General features: G+C 35.5%; 1 protein-coding gene across 1 annotated transcript; it reads left to right on the top strand.

The window, feature by feature from the left end:
• Positions 1-283: 283 nt before the first annotated feature.
• UBLCP1 (ubiquitin like domain containing CTD phosphatase 1) lies at positions 284-20,427 on the top strand. Its single transcript, XM_006066998.4, has 11 exons — positions 284-417; positions 3,983-4,180; positions 4,965-5,056; positions 5,649-5,734; positions 5,816-5,931; positions 6,932-7,030; positions 9,326-9,363; positions 9,925-10,023; positions 12,857-12,973; positions 17,389-17,516; positions 19,337-20,427. Exons 2-11 carry the CDS (start codon positions 4,027-4,029, stop codon positions 19,362-19,364), a joined length of 957 nt encoding a protein of 318 aa, XP_006067060.1. The 5' UTR covers positions 284-417; positions 3,983-4,026; the 3' UTR covers positions 19,365-20,427.
• Positions 20,428-22,279: the final 1,852 nt, after the last annotated feature.

Here is a 22,279-nt window from a genome sequence, read left to right as displayed (position 1 = left end):
GTTCACCTGAGTAAGCCTCAGCGCACTGCCTCCGAACCAGCTTCGACTTTGTCGAAATAATACCACAGACGTCATACTCCCGCGGCTCCCGCCCAAGAGCCCGCCACCGGGACGCATGCGCAGAACTGGCGCGCGCCCACAGCCAGCCAGGCGTCGCAGGTGTGTGTACAGCGGTCACAGTCTCCGAAAGGTCTGCTTCCCTTGTCGCGGTGAGGCAGTTCTTGGCGGCGACTACGTAGTATCACTACACGAAGAGAAACAAAGAAAGAGATTGTCCCGTCTCTGGCGCGCTTCCGTTTCAAACTCTAACTTCCGGTTCGTTAGCCGGTTCCGGTCCCCGCCTCTCACTTCCGGTCGCCGTGGGTTCCTCTGCGGTCGGTTCCTGCATCCGCTGTTGTCGGTTCCGCTGTGCTCCAGGTGAGGGGACGCTGGGCATCCCTGCCCACTACCCGCGGAAACACCGTTGGGCTGGAGGACCGCAGCTTTGCTGTCCTCGGTGCGCGACCTTCACTGTGGCCTGGCACGCCGGCTGGGGCTGCATTAGGGTGTCCCGCCCGCGGCTGCCCTGGTCCGTGCGCGGCCCAGGCCTTCGGCCCCGGCCCGCTCATCACAGGGGCCGCCACCCTCGCATCCAGCCTCCTCGCCTGGGTGGAGGGCTTTCCGCGCCTCTGTGGGGTTTTGCGTCCTCCTGTCTCATTCCTCTCTCGTCTGGGGTTTGTCCATTTCTTCCCCCTCCCTGTTGAACGCATCCCAGCGCTTCTGGGTTTGGGGGGTCTCTGCCTGTCTTCTGTGCTGTCCCCTAGCTGCCGCTTCTCTGCACTCGCTCGCAGTTGCTGCAGCCGTGCTGTCCAGAGAACGAGTTGACAGTACTTCAGTAGTAGGCAGGTTGAAAAGTTAATTCCCCTCAATTCCTAAGGTGTTAACTTAGGCTGAAGGTCCTTTCAAATTGACCGCCTTTGCTACTTTTTAGTTGTGTGGTCTGGAGCAGCTTCTTTTTCTTTTTCAAATTTCTAGTCTGTATAGTGAAGACAGTAGTTGTCACTTTAGGATTGTGAGGCTTAAATGAGATTATTCAATAAAATTGTCGAGCATATTATAATTTTTCTATTTTCACCACCATTTGTATTGCTTATAAGTGCTGTCACGGCTGTTATTGCAGGGCTTAAAGCTATTGTCATGGTAAACATTACTACCTTGACTAGACCACTGTATGTTAGGTTGGAAGAATTTATCCAGACAGCCGTTCTTGACCGTAGTTTCACCACCATAAAGGTATGTTCCTTGCTAACTTATTTGGGTTTGATCGCCATACCTACCCCCAAAATAGTTTTTCACTTTATAAATCTGATAAGATCTGGAATGACACAAAACATTAAAATTGTGTAAGAAAAGGCCAAATGTGAAAACAGAAAATGACTCGTGCATTTGCATTGCATTGCTCCATTCTTGTGAATGATCTAAATATTCAAGGAGTAAAGTTCAGTATAACTTTGAAAAACAGTTTTAAGGGCTTTTGCATTAAACTTTTTTATGGCATTTGTTTTGTTGTGCCTAGTCCTTTAGAGCAGTTGTCAGTTTGGAAATCCACTTGTGGCATGGGTGATATGTAACATTTGTATACTGCTTTACTAAGCACACACAGCCCATGCCGTCTGGCACATTTTCTTTTTTAAGGCTGAGAAAATTGAAGAGCCTCTCTAACTTTAAGATGCCTCAAAGATGGGGGGTAGGTGGGAACAGCGATTGTTAAAACACAAATTGCTAGGTCTCTTCTCTCCAGGCCCAGTTACCTTTCTAACAGGTTACCAAGTGGGGTCAGTGCTGTTGAATGGTCTGGGGACCACACTTTGAGAACACTCATCTAGAGGCACAATGATTTGTCTGCACCCACCTAGAGTTGAGGTGATGTCGCTTCAAATGTTTTGTTCTGCCCAATACAACGTGCTGTATTAGCGCTGTTTGCATTCCTAGCTCTTGTAAGTTTTCATTTTTATTTCCACTTCTCACAGAAAAATAATATTTAAATGGTATTTCAGTTTGACACAAAAGGCCTATTTGGCTTTTTTTTTTTGAGGGGTATAGCATTTGTTAGAGCACGTTCTTGCCAAATAGAATACATTGCTCTAAAGTAGCATACCTTCTTGTAGAGCAGGTTATAAACATAGAATGAATGTAAGTGAATTTATGGTGCTCTTTTCAATGGGCATGCTGAAGACATCTTGAGTTTCCAAATTACATTTGCATGTTAAGATTCAGAATTTGCCTTCTTTCTTGTTGTTGGTTGTAATACTTGAAGAGTGCAGTCATAATATATTATGACAGCGTTTGCAAATACCACTGCTTTGAGATGAAAAAGATCTAGTTCTCTGACCTGTTGGGGAGAAAGCTTTATGGCGGGGAAGACCTACCTGCTATCATTCATGAGCGGCAGCTGCTGTATAATCTTTGTGTACTTTATCTGTGCCTGTGGGTTTTGTATTTACTGATCTTTGGTACCTTAAGTTCAATTCAAGAGAGACACAAGGGGAAGAAACTTGAGATTTAGTCAGAAGACCTGTTCATTTATCAGCTGTTTGCGCATGAGCCAATTACATAACCTCTCTGAACTCCTAGAGAATTCCATGGACTGTATAGTCCCTGGGGTCACAAAGAGTCAGACACAACTGAGCGACTTTCACTTCACTTCTAAACTCCTGTTTCCTTCACAGTGAAAGAGAGACAGTTCTTACCAAACAACCTTGTTAAATGAGATTGTGTAAAAACTGTTCTGTGTATTCAGTTCAGTTCAATCACTCAGTTGTATCCGACTCTGTGACCGCCATGAACTGCAGCACGCAAGGCTTCCCTGTCCATCACCAACTCCTGGAGCTTGCTTAAACTCATATCCATCCAGTCAGTGATGCCATCCAACCATCTCATCCCCTGTGAAAAAGTGAAAGTGAAAATCAGTTGTGTCCGACTATACAATCTATGGAATTCTCGAGGCCAGAATACTGGAGTGGGTAGCCTTTCCTTTCTCCAGGGGATCTTCCCAACCCAGGGATCGAATCCAGGTCTCCCGCATTGCAGGCGGTTTCTTTACCAGATGAGCCACAAGGGAAGCCTAAGAATACTGGAGTGGCTAGCCTATGTTTTCTCTAGTGGATCTTCCCGACCCAGGAATTGAACTGGGGTCTCCTGCATTGCAGGCGGATTCTTTACCAAATGAGCTATTAGGGAAGCCCTGTTTATTAAATCTGAAATAAATAATGGCCATTTACCATTTGTTTAATGCTGTGCCTAAAACACTTCAGTTCTAGTTTTTGAAACTATTTAACCAATACTTACTTGCATAGTGCTACCTATGTGCCAAGTAGTATGTGACTTACAAAAATTAACTTACTCCTCATGAACCTTGAGAAGTAGGTAGTATTATCATCCCTATTTTACTGATGAGGAAACCTAGGCACTAAGAGTCAATTAACTTCCTAAGGTCGAATAGCCAATAAGTGGGATTCCTGAACTCCAAACCCAGGTAATCTGACTCAACAGTTTGTGCTCATAACAACTCACTGTCCTACCTTGCAAATGGTAAATGAACATGGATGGTCCATCATGGAGGAATTTGCCTGTAGCACAAACCTGATCAGAGAGGGAGAAATATGTAGCTCATGATTGCAGCTTTCCAAACAGGAATAATCTGATAGAATATTAGCGGGTTGTAACTAAGCTAAAAGTTGGGAGCATGGAGGAATTTTAACTTTGACTTCTAATAACTTTTGGTGTTCTGATAACATTTCTATAAGTAGAAAATCCTGTTTCTGTACCATCAAGTTGTAAAATAGGACTCAAAGGATGCAGTTTATAAGACTTAGAGCTTCGATACATCTTTTTAAAAATTTTTGTTGAATATAGTTGCTTTGCAATGTTGTGTTAGTTTCTGCTGTATGACCATGACATCTTTGATATGTCTGTTTCAACATGTATATGGTTTTCTTTCTAGGTATCTTTTTCAGAAGGAAAACTGCCTTATCATATGTTTCAAAGATGGCTCTTCCTATCATTGTAAAATGGGGTGGACAGGAATATTCAGTGACCACACTTTCGGAAGATGATACTGTGCTGGATCTCAAACAGTTTCTCAAGACCCTTACAGGAGTGCTACCAGAACGCCAGAAGTTACTTGGGCTCAAAGTTAAAGGTAATTTTCTCCCTTCTTTAAATTTATTGCATTGATATATTTATAAATCTTTACATTAGCTATTATCAGTTCACCTTAATAAGTCTTTCCCCCTGATGGTTTCTTTGATAGGGATATCCCTTAAACTATTTTAGTGATACAAGTAAGAATATTTAAGGATACTTGGAAATAACACCACTATTAAGATTACTTTTGATTTCCTCTGACAGTTGATGTTTGCTTGTTAAACCTTGGACATGGAAGTCCCAGGTAAAGAGTGTAATTTGTAATATCTGTCTTCTAGTACAGTCTTTTCATTACAGCTTGGGCCTTTTACTCTCTCCAAATAACCTTTTCTCTTTTGAAAGTAATAATGATTTAGAAATTATCAGCAATGTTCATATTCAGTTAAAAGGCACTTTTAAGGTGTTTTTGTTTGTTTTATCATTGAAGAGTGAGTTCTGAGTAGCAGTAAATCTACAGTTATCCCAGGCACTCAATTTTTAGGACTTTCTGGAAAACAGTTATCTTCATCTTGAACAACAGAATAAGAATAAAACATGAGTTTTATTTAGTTAGTTGAATTAAAGATGTTCCTCTAAGACGGAGTTGGGGGAAAAAACCCAACCTTGTATTAATTGCTCTTGATAGTGTGTTAGAAACTGCTAATTCAGCAGTAATAGTTTATTAATTTAAGGGACAAGAACCTGCTGTGGAATCTTTTAATGTTAGGGTTTTGTATAATGGGATAGTGAAACCAGCACCTGAACTTTAGTGAGAAAACACTCATTTGCTTGTATTGTAGGCAAACCTGCAGAAAATGATGTTAAGCTTGGAGCTCTCAAACTGAAACCAAATACTAAAATCATGATGATGGGAACTCGTGAGGAGAGCTTGGTAAATGTTTACTTTTGTTACATTTGTCCCATTGAAGATGCGTGCGTGCTTAGTCTCTCAGTCATGTCCGACTCTTTGCGACCCTCCAGACTCCTCTGTCCATGGGATTTTTCCGGCAAGAATACCGGAGTGGGTTGCCAGTTCCTCCTCCACGGGATCTTCCCGACCCAGGGATCAAACCCACATTTCCTTCATTAAAGGTGGATTCTTTACCACTGAGCCACCGAGACTGAAGACATTATGATTTATATCACACTGTTACATCATAGTTTTAATTGTGGTAAAATTGTCAGTTTAATAGTCAATACAAAGTAAAAACTGCGCAATGAATGTGGTATTAACTCAGCAGAAAGCAAACACTGGGGAACTTGTCAGTGTACACAGGCAGCTTTTAGTATAGTAGTAGTGATAATGGTCAAGTTTAACGTGGTAAATCTGCCCAGTGAACATACATAAAATGTGGACGTTTTCCCATAGCGTGTGCTTGCAAGACTTTTGGACTCAATTTGTATCTCTTAATTTTTTATGCTATGCATATATTTGTTATGTTAAAGATAATATGGTAAAGCAATACTGTTTTTCGTCTTAATAGGAAGATGTCTTAGGTCCACCTCCTGACAATGATGACGTTGTTAATGACTTTGATATTGAAGATGAAGTAGTTGAAGTAGAAAATAGGTGAGTGCTTTTCATCATCAAAGGGAATTGGTTGTAATACAAGAAAAAGTGAATCTTTCATCTGATTTTATTTTTCATTAGGGAGGAAAACCTACTGAAAATTTCCCGCAGAGTAAAAGAGTACAAAGTGGAAATTTTGAATCCTCCCAGGGAAGGGAAAAAACTTTTGGTACTAGATGTTGATTATACATTATTTGGTAAGTCAGCTGAAACGGTGCTTCATCGTCTGTTACCCGTAACAGCATTTTCCCCTTCTGTGTTTTCCTTGCGCTATGAATTACTTGAAAGCATTTCTTTTTATTTTAAAAGTAAATCATTTATTGTAAGCAAAAAAAAAAGAAGTCATATGTAATCCCAAGATCCAGAGATCTTTTTTTATGTGTTAATTTCCTGGATATTTATATGTATATCCTTTTCATGTTTACTTAATGATATATTCAACATTTCAATCATTTTGTATTCATTGTGAGTTAAATATATGTGTTTTTTGGTCTGGTGATTTTCTAGTTTATGAATATGTGATAATTTAATAAAGCTGTTACCTATTTATTAACATTGTATGAGGATTATTTAAAAATCATTTTTGATAGTTTATTTCTGGTTTTCTGTTATGTTCAAGACAGATTCTTGAATTTAAGAATTTGACATTTGATATTTCATGTCAACAAAAAAAGATGTTCATTTCATCCTTTAATATTGCCAGAAATAATTAGTTAACTCCTGACATTAAAATGATCATATTTACCTCTAATCCTAACCTTTAAGTACATGTCATAAGTTAGTGTACATTTATTTTAAAATTTGATTAGTAAATTAATTGAATCTGTCATTTTGGTGAAATATGATTATATTTGGAAGGTGAATGGCTAAAAAGTGAGTATATCTGGCCCTAGTTTGTTTTTCATATCCTAAAATAAGATCTATGTTTTAGAGATTAGAAGAAAACGTACTGTTTATTATATAAGCCTGAATTCTGGGTATTGGCTCTTTGCAAATTGAACAGAATTGATCAGTTACAGTTGGATTGCAAGAATAGTGAATTGTGTGCTTTGAAGATGTCCCTCTGTCAGCTGATAGAAGTTAGTCTGAAGTAGTTAGTATTTTGAGTGTTTCTGTTATATTTCAGAAGTTTAATTGATGTTAGATACTTGTCCATGATAATAAACTAATCATCATTTCTAACTGATTTTCTTTTAGACCATAGGTCTTGTGCAGAGACTGGGGTAGAATTAATGCGGCCATATCTTCATGAATTCCTAACATCTGCATATGAGGATTATGACATTGTTATTTGGTGTAAGCTGTATTTCTTGTTTAGATTTTCATGAAAATAAGGTTGTTGCTTATATTACTTTGCTTTTTAAAATGTGACTTAAATTTTATTTTGCAAATTTCTGATGAAGCATGTTTGATACTTTCATTCATCACAGTGTGAACGTATACATGTATTTGCCAATACCACTGAAATACTTAAATATAGGAAGAGAGTAGTTTATAGTGTGAAATAAAATGGCCTGTTTTTACAAGACCCCACTTTGATAAGGATCTTTTCTTTCTGATATTTACTATAGAATCTTTGATGTTTTAGTATACTGTTGCTTTCTCCTTTCTTCATTATTCTGGTCTCAGAACATTAGAGAAACGTATGTATTAAAAAAATTTACAGTGATATAGTTCAGAAATAAAGGCAATGTGAATTTACTTAGGGAAAATTATTAAGTGGGTTAAAGCAGTGTGACTCAAGTTGTGGTCTGCCATCCCGGGAACTTGTAGGTCTATGACAAGAGTGAGTTTGCTCCAGAAAAGTAAATTTACTGCATTACTGAGCACACTGTTCAGTTGAGGTGACATTGTTTTTTTGTGGCATGATTTTCTGAAAAGGAAAGGGGAGTGGTGTATTGATTTACATCTCACCTTCCCATAAACATTTTAAGTTTTCTCTTGGCAATGTCATAAGCAGAAAAGAGCTATCCTAATTGTGAATTAATAAACTCCCATCAGCTAAAGATGGTACATTTAACTGTATTAGGTTACTGATTATAGAGGCTACATACTTCTGCAGTCTGTAAATTTCCTTTGTATTTTCTCTTATTAATCAGAGTATTTCAATAGTTCAGTACTAACATGAGTGCATATCCGTTATAATGAAATATATACTTAAACATATAATTTTCTGATTTTTAAGATACAGAGAAGAAAGCTTCCTGAAAAACAGTTTTGTGTTTAGCAATTCTGACTTCTGAGATGACATTTGAGAAAAACGTTTATCCTCTAAATGTTATTGGAGTAGACTTAGGGATTTTGAGAACTTTTTACATCATATATTTAAAATAGGTTATTTTTATAAATTTCATAGTAGTACATTGAAAAGGGCATCTCATTTTATAGCTAAGTAGACTAAGGTTTTAATTCTGGCTCTGACCTTCCTGATACTGGGCAGGTCAGTTAATTGCTCTGAGCCTTAGCTTCTTCATCTGAGAAATGAAGATAAGGAAACCTATATTACAGGATAATTATAAGAATAAAATATTGATATAGCAACTAGTAATGTGTCTGACGTAATAATTGCTTAATAGTTAAGAAATCCTTTTTATTAGCTGAGAATCTGTTTTTCATCTGGGAATTACAGATTCAAAATACATACTGAATTAAAAAGTTATTTTTCCCTATCACATGATTTGTTGTCATTGTAGACACATCATTCTCTACAATTTTAGTTCAGCTGACCAATTTTGCGTGTAAGGTGATTTTGGTTCTTTTATGTGTACTAAAGATTTTTATTCCAAGAACTTAGGTACCTCATTTGCCCTTAAAAAATAACATACATGTATGTGTATACACACTTTAAATAATTGAGCTCCTTTTTCCCTTTTGAAATATTTTACTCTGTAATAACTATGTAGTTTAAGTCCAGTAACTTGAGATGAGTAATGCACATGAAGCTGAAGGTTGAATTTTAATGTCAGTGATCTCAAAGTGGTTGGTGACTGACAGTGAGCAGGTACATAACATAGATGCAGTTTATGAATTTAGTTGTCTCAGACTTGTTAAAAGCTGCTGGACTCAGTGATCACTAAGTTTGCCAGACCTGGAAAAATTCTAATTTTCATTAGCTTATATGGACATACATATGTATTCATCTGCTTATATTGACATACATACATACACACGCCCCCACCCACACAACCCCCGCCCCCGCCACCTGTGTGTTACCTGGCAGGGGGAACATAGAAAAAAATGGAGATCCAGGCACCCTAAATTCAAGTTTAGAACTGATGGAGAATAGTAGCAGGGCTGTTTTTAAAAGGGTGATTAGGGCTTGATTTATGAATTTCCTAGGTTCAGAGTTCCTTTGAGCATTGGTGACCGATATCTTTTAGAGAAAAGTTAAAAATTGTTGTCTTGAAGACACAGTAAAATAAGTTTGTTTTTATAAATAATTAAAAGAAAACCATAAATTATGCTAGGGATTATTTGTGGTATATTTGAACTTTTAGTATTGCTTAGAAACTAATTTATACAGAAGAAAGATTTTTTTAAATCAAGTTCAAACTTTTCATATATATTGTGTTATCATTCCTCATGTTTTAGCTGCAACAAATATGAAGTGGATTGAAGCTAAAATGAAAGTAAGTGTTAGAAAACAATCCATTTAAGAACATTTTGAAACTGCATTTGTCTTTTTAGAAAATTCTGAGTTAATTTCGTTGTGATTGGAGGACATTTAGTACCAAAACAAATGCCAATATCAGGAGTTAGAGGTGTTTTTCAAGTCTGCTTAGTGGTGATTTGCTTTGATTACCTACCTATGTCTTTTTCAAGATAAAGTACAGCAAAGCTCCTGTTCCTCTTTCCCTCATTTTACGCTAACACTTTATTTTCCTTCTTTTGTCTGGTATGTGATGCTTAAAGGAGTGATGCTCTTCTAAAATAGTGAATTAGGAAGTAACCTGTTTCTAGTAGTATGTTGAAAAGGGCCCCTCGTTTGGAAGCTAAATAGACTAGGGTTCTTTGGACTACCATTTACTCAATCTGCTTAGTGAAACTAAAATGCTTGCCAGTTGTTGATCAAGATGTGGTAGCCAGGGGTATAGAAAGATGGTGTAATGGGAAATTATGCTGGGCTATTCATAAAGCCTGGGATTGTCTACATTATTATATTTTAACCATGTGAACATTTATATTTATAGGAGCTGGGAGTGAGTACAAATGCAAATTACAAGATTACCTTCATGTTGGACAGTGCTGCTATGATAACAGTGCATACTCCGAGGAGAGGATTAATAGATGTAAGAAGTCATTTTTCTTTTATTTAAAGACTTGCTTGTTTTCTGATATACTATTTGCATTTATATTGATGGAATAAACTACACAAAGAGTTTAGAAATCCGACTGGTTAATAAAGTATCAGTTGAGTTTTGACAGAGGAAGCTGTATTTCAGGTTAATAGATTTGAATTTTAGTGACAAAATTAAGAAGCTTAAGGAAGGGCTGTCAGGAAAAGTCATGGTTAATTGTCCTATGATGATAGCAGCACAGTGTTGCTAAAGACAGAACGCTGCTGCTACTGCTGCTGCTAAGTCGCTTCAGTCGTGTCCGACTCTGTGCAACCCCATAGGCGGCAGCCCACCAGGTTCCGCCATCCCTGGGATTCTCCAGGCAAGAACACTGGAGTGGGTTGCCATTTCCTTCTCCAACGCGTGAAAGTGAAGTCGCTCAGTCATGTCCAACTTGTAGCGACCCCATGGACTGCAGCCTACCAGGCTCCTCCGTCCATGAGATTTTCTAGCAAGAGTACTGGAGTGGCTTGCCATTGCCTTCTCCAACAGTGTAGAGGAGACAGAGTAGATGAGAAAAAATACTGGATATCTTCAGGGAAGATAGTAGAAACAGACCAGAACATACTTGTCTTGGCCTATATGAAACTGATAAATAAAAGCAGATACATCATGATGCATGTCTTTGGAGTGACGTATGTGAAGGCCTGAAGAAAATAAGAAGAACTGTCAAAAAAGATTTGTGCTTAAAAAGATTAAGTTTCTTCACTTTGTTTACTCATCAAGTAACTAGTCATACTATGAACTTCTAGTATCTGCAAAGCCCTGCAATGGGCACTGTTGGGAATAAAGAGATGAGAACACCTGGTTCCATGCCTTTTGGAAACACACAGACTAATAGGAATTGGGGAGAACTTAGCAAACTAGGAAAATTTAGAAGAGACAGTATTAAAATTGTCCATCATAAGTCAAATTATGTGCATGGGGATTTTTCAGTAAAGGAAATTAAAATACATCAGGAGAAAATGTAATTTATTATCTGCTGAAGTGGTACATTTACTAAATCTAAATAGGGAAAAGAAGTGTGGCAAATGTTAAACATAGGAATGTTTCTAATAATGAAAAAGGAATAAAAAGAAATCCTCAGTAAACAAATCCCCACCATAGTAGACAGTTGATTGTATAAATTTTTGTTCACCCATTTAATAGAATGCAGCTAACTATTTGATATAGTATTTAGTGCTTTAAAATTTTTTCATGATACATTATTAAAGTGAAAGAAGTATTTTAGCAGTATTTGCAAACTGTTAGAAAATAGTTTTTTAACCTTTGTTTGGTTCAGGGTTTCCCTTAGCTTAACAAAAGATCTCTGAACTCTTTGAGGCTGCCGCTGTTTATCAGAAAGACGGGAGGTAAATATACCAGAATATCTAGTTGTAATCTTTGGTACTAACTGGATTATAGATATTTAAAATTTTTTCCTTTGTCCTTTTTTGTGTTTTCACAATTTTTTTCCCTACAGTCAGCAATGTTACTTCTCTAATTGAGAACAAAGTAGAGCATGTTTTGGGGAATATATAGTGCTTGACCTAATTACAAAATGACAGCTCTATTTAGGAGGATGTAGGATTGCTAACCCTGGCTGTCATAGAGCTCTTGTCTTATTTCTTGAGACTTTATGTTGGCTAGGAAAACCAAAAATCTGGTTTATTGTTTCAGTTCCAGTATATTTGTCTTCAAGTATTTGGGGGGTTTGTTTCAGTAGTAAACAGATAATGCAAACACATACAGCAAATAAAATTTTAGTGACATTAAAATATTTCAATAACATTTTTTGTAGTAGCAAGAACATTAAGATAGGAAAAGAGACTTTCTCCATATTAAAATAAACTATAGAAGGAAAAAAAGAAAACATTTTAAAATGACAACTCTTATCATCATTTATTACTACCATTTAATTTCATATAGTTATTAATAGCATGTAATCTCGTATCACAAATGAGACTCCTGCATTCAGCAAAAAGTACTTTTTCTTCTAAACAAAAAAACTTTTAACTTCTAAAAGTTAATGTATTAAAAAAATTTTTGAATGTATAAAAAAAGTTCACATGATTCACAAATAAAGTATGTAGTGAAAAGTCTTCCTCCGTCCTGAACCTTCCAGCCACTTAACTCTCCTTCCTATAGGCAATCACTGTTACTTCTCATGTGGTTTTACAGAGAATTTATGCAAGTATCAACAGATATGAATATCTGAGGAATTATCTTTTTGAAGGCTCATTTTAAGAATTCAGAAATACAAGAAAGAATTTACAAATTATGGTATTTTTGAAGTTAAGCAGTCAAATGCTCTAGAAATTGTGCACCTGTACTACTGAACTAAAGAGAAAGTCAATTTTTGCTTTACAAAATATTTAAATACTGTAGTAAAAGAGCCAGATACATTGTTGTTAAGGTTTGCTAGTTTTGAAAACAGAACCCAAGTGAAACCTCAGGTTCTGGGGACATAAGACTGCTCAGCAGACTCTAAATAATTACTAGATTCTTACTTTTTAAATTAAATACTCTTATTTTGATCCCAAATCTTCGTGTTAAAATTATTCGAAGTGTTATAATGGGCTTAGTTCCATTAGACACGAGCAGACCTTTCAGAAGTTAACATTGGGAGATACATGGTCTCTTCAAGTGTGCTGCCTCTCAGTTCTGGTCTGTTCACAGAGCCATCACTGTCTTGTGGGAAAGGAACACTCGGGCATAGTTCTGTAGGCATTTTGCAGTATTTTTGCTTCTAAGAAAGGATGAACTATTAATGAAATTTAAGTTAAATCTAAGTTTTTATTCTAAGGTAAAGCCTCTTGGTGTTATATGGGGAAAGTTTTCGGAGTTTTACAGCAAGAAAAACACCATCATGTTTGATGACATAGGAAGAAATTTTCTAATGAACCCACAAAATGGACTAAAGGTAAGACATAATTTACTTGCTATTCTCATATATGCTGGTATATGTAGTAGAACTTTAGCACTATTGAATTTCATAAATTTTTTCAGGTAATGTGTTGGCAAGAAAAACTTACATGTTTAGAAAAATTCATATAAAATTGAACATTTTCTCTTTCGCATGGTATCTCCTTAGTTAACCAACTCATCTATATGTTTTATTTTCACTTAGCTCTGAGGAACAACATGAGCTTACTGACATTGACTTTCAGCATCAAAAGTGAAAGCATCAGACATTGTTGGATTAAGGATTAAGGATTGTTGTTGTTGTTAAGTCTTTAAGTCATGTCTTACTGTATGTGATCCCATGGACTGTAACCTGCCAGGCTCCTCTGTCCATGATGATTCTCCAGGCAAGAATACTGGAGTGGGTTGCCATGCCCTCCTCCAGGGGATCTTTCCAACCCAGGGATTGAACCAGGTCTCCCTCATTGCAGGCAGTTTCTTTACCGTCTGAGCAGTGTAAAATTGGTGAGAGAGAAATTGAAACTTAAAGTTTTTGGTACCTGTGGCTGCCAATGTGTCAGTACAATATGAAAATGGAAAAGAGAGCTTTATATTATGGTACTAATACAAATGAAATCTCCATTTGAAGTGTAAATCCTGACACTAAGATATTTTTAATCTCAGTCCTAAACTTTCCCACAAGCTGAATTCTTGATGACTTTAAAAGACAAGAGAAAAACTTGAAGCAGATACATTTTTGAAGCTATCCTTGCAGACTATTGATGTGGTCTTCGATGTACAAGGAGGATAGTTGAGGGAATTTTTATTAATATAGGCAGTGAATTGTCACAAATATAAAAACTCTTGACTTGGAAGAGAAGTACTAGGGGTAGATTGGTGGTTATGTTCCCCTTTAAAAATGATTTCTGTTTGAGGCTTTAGGAGAAGTGCTTTTCCCCGTGTGGTTTACCAGGTATAAGACACAAAAGTACATTCTTCAGTCTTGAGCAAAGATTCAGTTGATCTAAGCTGAATCTTGTATGAAACCAATAGTATCTGTACTGGAAAGGAGGTAAAATCATGGTATTCAGGGAATGATTAAAAATTTTTTTTTGGTTGAGGTATAATATTAGTTTCAGGTGTACAATATAATTTATGATTTGATATTTGTATATATTGTGAAATGATCACCACACTTCTGTCACCATACAGAGTTATTTTTTTTCTTGTGATGAGAACATTTAAGATCTACTCTCTTAGCAGCTTTCAAGTATGCAATACGGTATTACTAACTATAGTTATTATGCTGTACCTTATATCCCCATGACTTATTTTATACCTAGAGGTTTGTACCTTTTGACTTTCTTCATTTCTCCCACCTACCCATTTCTGGCAACCACCAATCTGTTCTTTCTGTTCTCTGTTATGTATGAGCTTGGTTTTGTGTGTGTGTTTTGTTTTTGTTTTTTCTTAGATTCTGCATGTAAGTAAGATAGGGAATGACTTTTGAGAAGAGCTTAAATTAAAAAAAAAAATTAACTTTCATGTGTGTTTTTAGAAGAAACATTTTCCCAGCCAACATTTGGGCCCTCCTCATCTCTGGATACAGCAAGATGATGATACAAATTTCTAGTACTTTAGAGCAAGATTTTTTTTTTTTTTTTTTAAACCGGAGTACTCAGTAGAATCATTGAAGGAGTTCCTAAAAATATATTAGTTTCCACCTCCAAAATTTCTAATTCAGGAGAGGTATTTTTAAGCATTCTATAGGTAATCTCTCTCATGTCTCCTTTTGAAAACTCCTTTTAAGAAGGTAGTAATTAATGTTCTGCCCACATTGACATAGAAGTGGTTTTGAAATTGAGAAATACTCTTAAACTCTGTGTTTGTTAGCACTGTTTCATAATACTTCTGGTAGAAATCTCAAAGATTTCACAGAGATCTTAAAGACTGCTTATTTTTGAAGTAGTTAACTTCTTATAATAAAAGTTTGTTAATCTTAAAGTTTGAAATATAACATAGGAGGCTTTGTCAGTTATAAATATAGTACTGAACTTAAGGAAGTTGAGTTTCGGTCATGCATAAACAGTAGTTACTCTGAACTTCACTTTTATTATCTATATAAGGAAGTGGAAATATAAGAGAATGTAGATCATCTAAATATTCTTAAGTTCCTAAAAATGTTTTTTTGGTTATGCAGCAGTAGGGGTAATATATGTTGATCATTTAGATTATTCTTGAGAATGGAACAGTGATTATACTGAAACAGTTGAAGTCAATTTTTTCCACTTAACTGGTTTAACTTTTAGATCTAGAATCTTTGGGTTATTTTAGTTTTGTTAATAGTGCTTAAGACCAATTCAATTGTTTAGAAAGTAAAAGTAGCTTAGCAGGGCCTTGGGTTGAAAGTCTTATTTACTAGGCACTGAACCTGTACTTTCTCTTTCAGTCTAAATCTTTTCCTGCTTTTACACTGGAAATCACTTTGGTACATTGTATATTAATAGTTTAGAAGTTAATGTGTTTCTTTTACAACCTTTAGTTACATGAGGAAATACTTTAAAATATTACAGTATTGCCCAGGATTGTGCAAAAACTCATGTCACCACATTCTGATATCATGCCTGTTTATACCTAGCTGCAGAGCTTACGCAAGCCCCTGCGGAGACTCTTCTTGATCTCCTGCAGTCACTGCTGCTGCTGTGAAGCAGCACTGCCTGTTTGGAAGTAGGATCTCCTACAAGAGCTTGCATCTGTGCAGACTCTGACAGCTCTTACTGGTGCCAGTCAGCCACCCGCTGACTCACAGCTGTGGAGGTCCTTGGCCCTAAGCTGTTTTGATGCAAGTAGAACCTGGGATGTATGGGAGTATTTTCTTCTGTTGGTTTCAAGCTGTTGTTGTGTTTTTCCCATGACACAGAAGTATATAAAAATTCTTGTTAAACCTCTACTCTTGATTGACACGGTAACACTCCCATGGGCTCATTGTTCTCAATATGTAACAATGATCAAATGTCATGTTTTTAAATGTCCCTATGTAAAATTGACCAGTTTGCATTTTCTTTCAGTCACAATAAGGATATATTAATATTTTACTAAAATGATTTATTCAGTTCTTACAGGAGTATGTTTGATTAAAAAAGATTTTTTTTTATAATGGAAAAGTTCAAACATAAAATAGAACTGCTTGGAATTGTATAAATTAACCCCCATGTATGCATCATCGTATTTAAACAACTTGTTAATTCATGAATGTTTGCTCGTATAATACCTTAACTGTTTTCCTCGCTTTGATATTTTGCAGCAAATCCTAGACATTTCATCTAAAATTAGTTAAAGGTTTATGAAATGCTATCTTGAGTGGTATATAGATGAGCAGGTTGTTTTAAAAAGTAGAACTCTATTGGAGCTTTAACATAAAGAAAAGTACATAAAATGTATAGTTTAACATTATTTTACAGAGAACTTGTGTAACTACCATTCAAGTCAAGATATAAAATTCCTTACAAATTATAGTCTTCAACCCTGTCCATCAGCCTGACTTTCATGCTTTTGAAATGAACTTTTTATCATAATAAAATATATTGAACTTAAAAATTCAGAAACCATGACCACTTTTTATGGGAAAACTCATATAATTAAAAATATTTTAATGGAGACTTTAATAATAAAGAAAAATACTTATGATAAAATGTGAGTGAAAACAGGTTATACCAATGCATAATATCTTAGTTATATAAAAATTTAATAGAAAAATACTGATGTGAAATAATCAGACATTTATTTTTCATCATTAGTTTGTTCTTCCATACTAATATATGATAATGATGTTTTATTCTCTAGTATTATAATACAAAGTTGATTTTTAAAATTTATTTAAATGTTTTCTCTTTTCTTTCTTTTTTTTAAATAACAAAACAACTATGTGGAGGACTTCTGGGGTTAAATGCATATGTAATATTGCATTTTATTGTCTGATAATTTATCAGTTTTTGATCTTTGAAATTATTTGTAATAATAAATTTATGGTTTAAAAAAGTTTATCTCACTCTTCTATAAATCAAGCTTGTATTGTGTACCTTTTTAATGAATGAAGTGACATGAATGAGATTATTTAATTAGTAAGAAGCAACTAGATAGAAGGGGGAAAAGTCTTAAGTAGTTCTGCAAAGTAAAGAAGCCATGTAGGGTTGAAGTGCTGTAAGATAGCTGGTGTTGTCAAGTTCAAACTGAAAGGCTAATAGAAGACAAATTAGGTGGAAGGGGTCTTCTATTATAAACACACCATGACTGTCAGTGAGATAATATAAAAGTAATTCTTAGTATTGACATCCTTGGTGATATTAATTTCATTGACTGTAACTTAAATGTACAAGTTTGTACTATTTTTCTTACTGCAATGTGAATTATTGGATAATGTCTGTTTTCTAATAGATAAGACCTTTTATGAAAGCACACCTAAATCGAGATAAAGACAAAGAACTTTTAAAATTAACCCAATACCTCAAGGAAATAGCAAAACTAGATGATTTTTTGGACCTGAATCACAAATACTGGGAAAGGTAAGTGTCATTTGCTTAATTATTTATTTCATCTGTACATTAATGAATGAAAAAATTATCTGGTATCTCTGGTATACACATAACTCTTATTTTTTATTTAAAATGGGTAAATTCTAAAGCTGTTTTGTAATCTAGTGACATCTCCCCTGGAACTGTTTTTCCCTTTCGTCTTAACCTCTAACTTGTTCATAAACCCACATCTCTTAAGACCTTTGGTACTTCTTTAGTAGAGAGGATCTCAGAGGCTAGTGCATGTTTTTAATGCTACCTGTTAATTATTTTGTAACATTTAGTGGGTCACTCTTTTATGAATCATATGAGAATGTAATCCCTGTTCTCATACTGTAAAATAATGTCAGGATAAAATAAAATATGCTAAAATGTTTTTTGTTAAAAATTACAAGTAACCTCTCTATGCAGCAGAAAAATTAGAAAATTAATTCCTTTAGGCAAACAGTTGTGATTATGAAAGATACTAGCTTGATGTCTTGTCTTCTAGTCTTTTTATCTGAGCACAAATTTAAATACAAATCTACACATAGATTGCATGTAAACATCAAGATTTTGTAGGATAAACCTCTGGAGGAGTGGACAGGATTATGTACTGCAAGTATTCTTTTCAAAGTAGATCTTTAAAGATTGGATTTCACTAATACAGCAACAAAAGAAACTTCATGTAATATAACACTCTGGCTGAATTACACTTTTGGCTTTTCAGATCACTCATACACTTACTTACTTAGATATACTTATATACTTACATAAACTTGTAATATGCTTCTTACTAGAGTCTCATAATATTAGGACTGTCATTTTTATCCTCAGTTCCTATAAATGGTGTAATAACTAAGTCATAGGAATAATAGACGCCAGTGTGAGCAAGTTTTACCATCAAGACTTATCTAGATCTCCTGATTTTAAGAACTCTTTCTCCATTCCCATACCTCTGAGTATAGTGATTCATAAATGGGAGAAATAGAGATGTAAAAATTTTAGTTTGTTTGCACACTTCTATAAAATAATATGAAGAAAAATTTGTTTGTTTAGTGAATTAACATCTTTACACTCTTGATCAGAGTTCTTTAGCAGCTTTGGCTGACTACCTTTATGCAGGAAGATCATTAAATGGACTTTGAGTTTTGGGGGAAATTTATAATATTAGCTAATACATTGGTTTCACATTTGGAAGTAAGACAGTATGTAGTGACAGTGTGCAGCCTCCAGAGTCTTGTTTTCAATCTGAACTCCACCACTTTCTTGCTGTATGAACTTGGACACATTGCTTAACCTCTTGTGACTGTAAAATAGAAATAAATTCTCATTGAAAACTCCTCATAGAATATTGTGAGGACTAAATAAATTAATGCATGTGTTTAGAACAGTACTTGGCACATAATTAATGTATGTTGCTGCTGCTGCTGCTGCTAAGTTGCTTCGTCATGTCTGACTCTGTGCGACCCTATAGATGGCAGCCCTCTAGGCTCCTCTGTCCCTGGGATTCTCCAGGCAAGAATACTGGAGTGGGTTGCCATTTCCTTCTCCAATGCATGAAAGTGAAGTCGCTCAGTTGTGCCCGACTCTTCGCAACCCCATGGACTGCAGCCTACCAGGCTCCTCCGTCCATGGGATTTTCCAGGCAAGAGTACTGGAGTGGGTTGCCATTGCCTTCTCTAATGCATGTTAGGGATTATTAACAGTTATTACTTATCTTGAAAAGGTTTGTTATTAAAATAATCAACTTTCTTTGGGGAGGAGTGTTAGATTGTTAACTTGAAAACAGTGTAATACAGCTTAGACATCTTTATTTTGATTTCTTGCAGGTATCTCTCAAAGAAGCAAGGACAGTAGTTACAAGCTGTACTGGCAGTTATTGAAGATACTTGATTATCCAGGAACAACTTCTCGCTTTTATGCTAAAGATCATTATGATAGTGCTGGACACTGCAGCAAATACCAACTGCTTATACTTGGTCTTCCAGTTTTTTTGTAAATTTAATTTTATATTTTTTGAAGAGCATAGCAATACGCCAAAAAAGAAGAAAAAAGCTCCCCCCCATATGAATATACTATAACTCTTAAAAAATATTTTCTCCAGCATAGAGTAGTGAGTACCGCCCCCCCTCCCCCCCGCCACACACACGAAGTGGCAGAAATGTATACTTAACAATGTTATTTTGTGACCATGGAAACAAGTATGTCTTGTGTTTTTGTCTCAATGTGTTGTCTAAGCCCAAACCCATCTTGAAACTACTGTTTTTCTCTTTAAAACCAAAAAAAGAAATGTTTTTAGTAAGGAACCTAATTTGGTTTGCTTAAAATCACTAAGATTTTTTTTTTATTCCTTTGTCATAAACACAATTTCTCTTCTTACTCCACTACTTACATTTCTAAATTCTGACCTGTTTCATTTGGGTCTGTATATGTGTCAGTGTTCTTTGAGTAAAACTGGAAAACGTCTGCTGTGATACACATATGTCATAGTATGACAAATAGTAAACATAAGCCTGAGGAATGAAAGTCCAGAACTAGAGTGTGTTTCTTTGTGGTGGCCAAGTAGAAGCACTCCTGCCTCAAACCATTGTCCTAAAAGCAGTACATTTTCAAATGGGATGTATCACTGGTTCAGCCCTGAAAAGCATGAACAAAAAGTTTTTGTTCTGTTCCAGCTCTGTCTTGTAGAAGTGCAGACACTGTGTTTCAGTGAAAATACCTAGCCATAATATGAAAAAAAATTTATTTGCAATGCTTGTGCCTGCAGATATGTAATGTGACCACTGTTTTGTGTTGACAGTATTGCTTTATACAGTTCTTCTATTTGAAAGGAATCTGATTCTTTCAAATAAACATGGTATATATTGTTCTTATGGGGGACTATTTCAGTGGTGTAAATAATAAATTTCTTTTCTTAAGACATTGGTTATCTGCTCTATATTATTCCAGATATTTTGCCTCTTTGTTGAATCATGAAACAAACACTAGGTTCAGGTAGGCACTTCTTGAAAAAAATTAAATGTGTATAGTTTTAAAAGTGTTTATCACTATTCATGCATTTGGAGTTGATTTTAGCAACTAATTAGATAGTTAGCTTACTTATTTCTAATAAGCACCATGTTTTCAGAAAGATAAACTGTTTGGGGTGGTTATTATAAAGATATAGAGTATAGAAGCATTTGAGAACCCTTAATTAAAATGATTCAATGAGAGCATTTTAATTAGGCTAAATTTAAATATTTAAAGATAGAATAGAATCTTTTAGAGTATTTCTTTGGCACATTTTCCCACTGTAAAAAGCAGCTTATTATTCTAAGTTAGGCATGGAAAGGGCTTGATCTTTTTAAGAAAGTTGAAGACTTCAAATTGTTTATATATGTTGATAAAGAGCAAACATTTTCTAAATCAGTGTAAACTAGAAAATAAAACTTAGCAAGCTTCAGGAAGCAAAGCAGAATAGGATTCAAGAAAATATTTTTTCTGCCGTTAGGTGGTATCCTAAACCAAAGTTTATTAGTGGATATGCTAAATTAAGCAGTCCTGAGTGAACCTTGTCATTGTCAGCTTATTGGAATCACATGTGCTTGTGTGGTTATACATTCATAGTGTGAGAATTTTAGTTTGTCTTCAGCATCTCATGATTTACTGAACAGATGTATCTATATATATCTGTGTATGTGGTGTACACAGCAGAACCAAGAGATGACTTAATTCAGATGCATATTCTAGTGAAATAGAAAGTTAGTTTTATATATGCAGATGTTCCAAACTTTCAGACATTAGTGCCTAACAAAGTATATTTAATCTAAAAACTGCAGAACATCATTAAATCTTTGGTTTATAGGGCTGATTGAGACCTGGTAGCCCCTCAGGTCCTTTATGAAAATCAGGTTATTGGGTTAATGTTATCTGTAGGAGTTAGTTGTATAAAGACAATAGATAAGCAAGTCAAAATACTAAGGAACTACATCTTGTTCTTCATTCATAGAAAGGAAGATGGTTGTCTTGCGGGGAGGAGGTGAAGCTGTATAGGACTGGGAAAGAAGAATATGCAAAACAACAACATGGGAAAGGCAGATTGTTTAGGGTGTTGCTTGGTTTTTAGATGACAATTGCCAAGAATAGTAGTAAAACGTAAAAAGTAAATAAACTGGTTGAGGTTTTTTCTTATCCCAAATAATCAGCAGAACTCTCTCATAGGGACAGATTGTTAATTTCCCCTAAAGTATTGGTACATCAAAATTGATTAGTTTTTAGCTGGAATAGCAGCCCAAGTGGTATCTCTAGAGATTAAATGCTTAGGTATTTATGTAAGGATATATTAGTTTTTAGGATTAACTTTGGAAAAAGCTGTGTGGGTCTTGTGGGAATGCTAAGTATATAGCACTTAAGGAGAAATCCTTGATGATTAGTTGGATAGATTTATCAAAGACTGAGAAACTAATGCATTTTTAAGAATTGGAAAAGAAATCGGTATCAGGCATCCTGTAGGTTTACAAAAGGGTGTCAATTACTTAAGGTCAGTGAGGTTCCATGTAGAACATAAGATCTTTAAAACCTCCCACTCTAGTGGTTTTTTAAAACTTTGGATGTTTCTTTTTTTTCTGAGTTTTGGCCGTGCCACATGGCCTGTGGGGTGTAAGTTCCCCAACCAGGAATTGAATTCACACCTTTGGCAGTAACATCATGGAGTCCTAACCACCGGACCAAGAGGGAATTCCCAAAACTGGATGTAAGTAAGCACTTCTTAAATGCTAGTTTAAGGATATTTC

The sequence above is a fragment of the Bubalus bubalis genome, chromosome 9, assembly GCF_019923935.1.
Source record: "Bubalus bubalis isolate 160015118507 breed Murrah chromosome 9, NDDB_SH_1, whole genome shotgun sequence".
NCBI lineage: Eukaryota > Metazoa > Chordata > Mammalia > Artiodactyla > Bovidae > Bubalus > Bubalus bubalis.
This window is presented reverse-complemented; position numbering and strand designations above follow the sequence as displayed.

Bases quoted from the DNA above. Each gene is read 5' to 3' on its own strand.
- UBLCP1 (XM_006066998.4), top strand. From the start codon at position 4,027: ATGGCTCTTCCTATCATTGTAAAATGGGGTGGACAGGAATATTCAGTG. The intron at 5,735-5,815 runs GTGAGTGCTTTT...ATTTTTCATTAG, and splicing joins GTAGTTGAAGTAGAAAATAG to GGAGGAAAACCTACTGAAAA. The intron at 17,517-19,336 runs GTAAGTGTCATT...GATTTCTTGCAG, and splicing joins AATCACAAATACTGGGAAAG to GTATCTCTCAAAGAAGCAAG.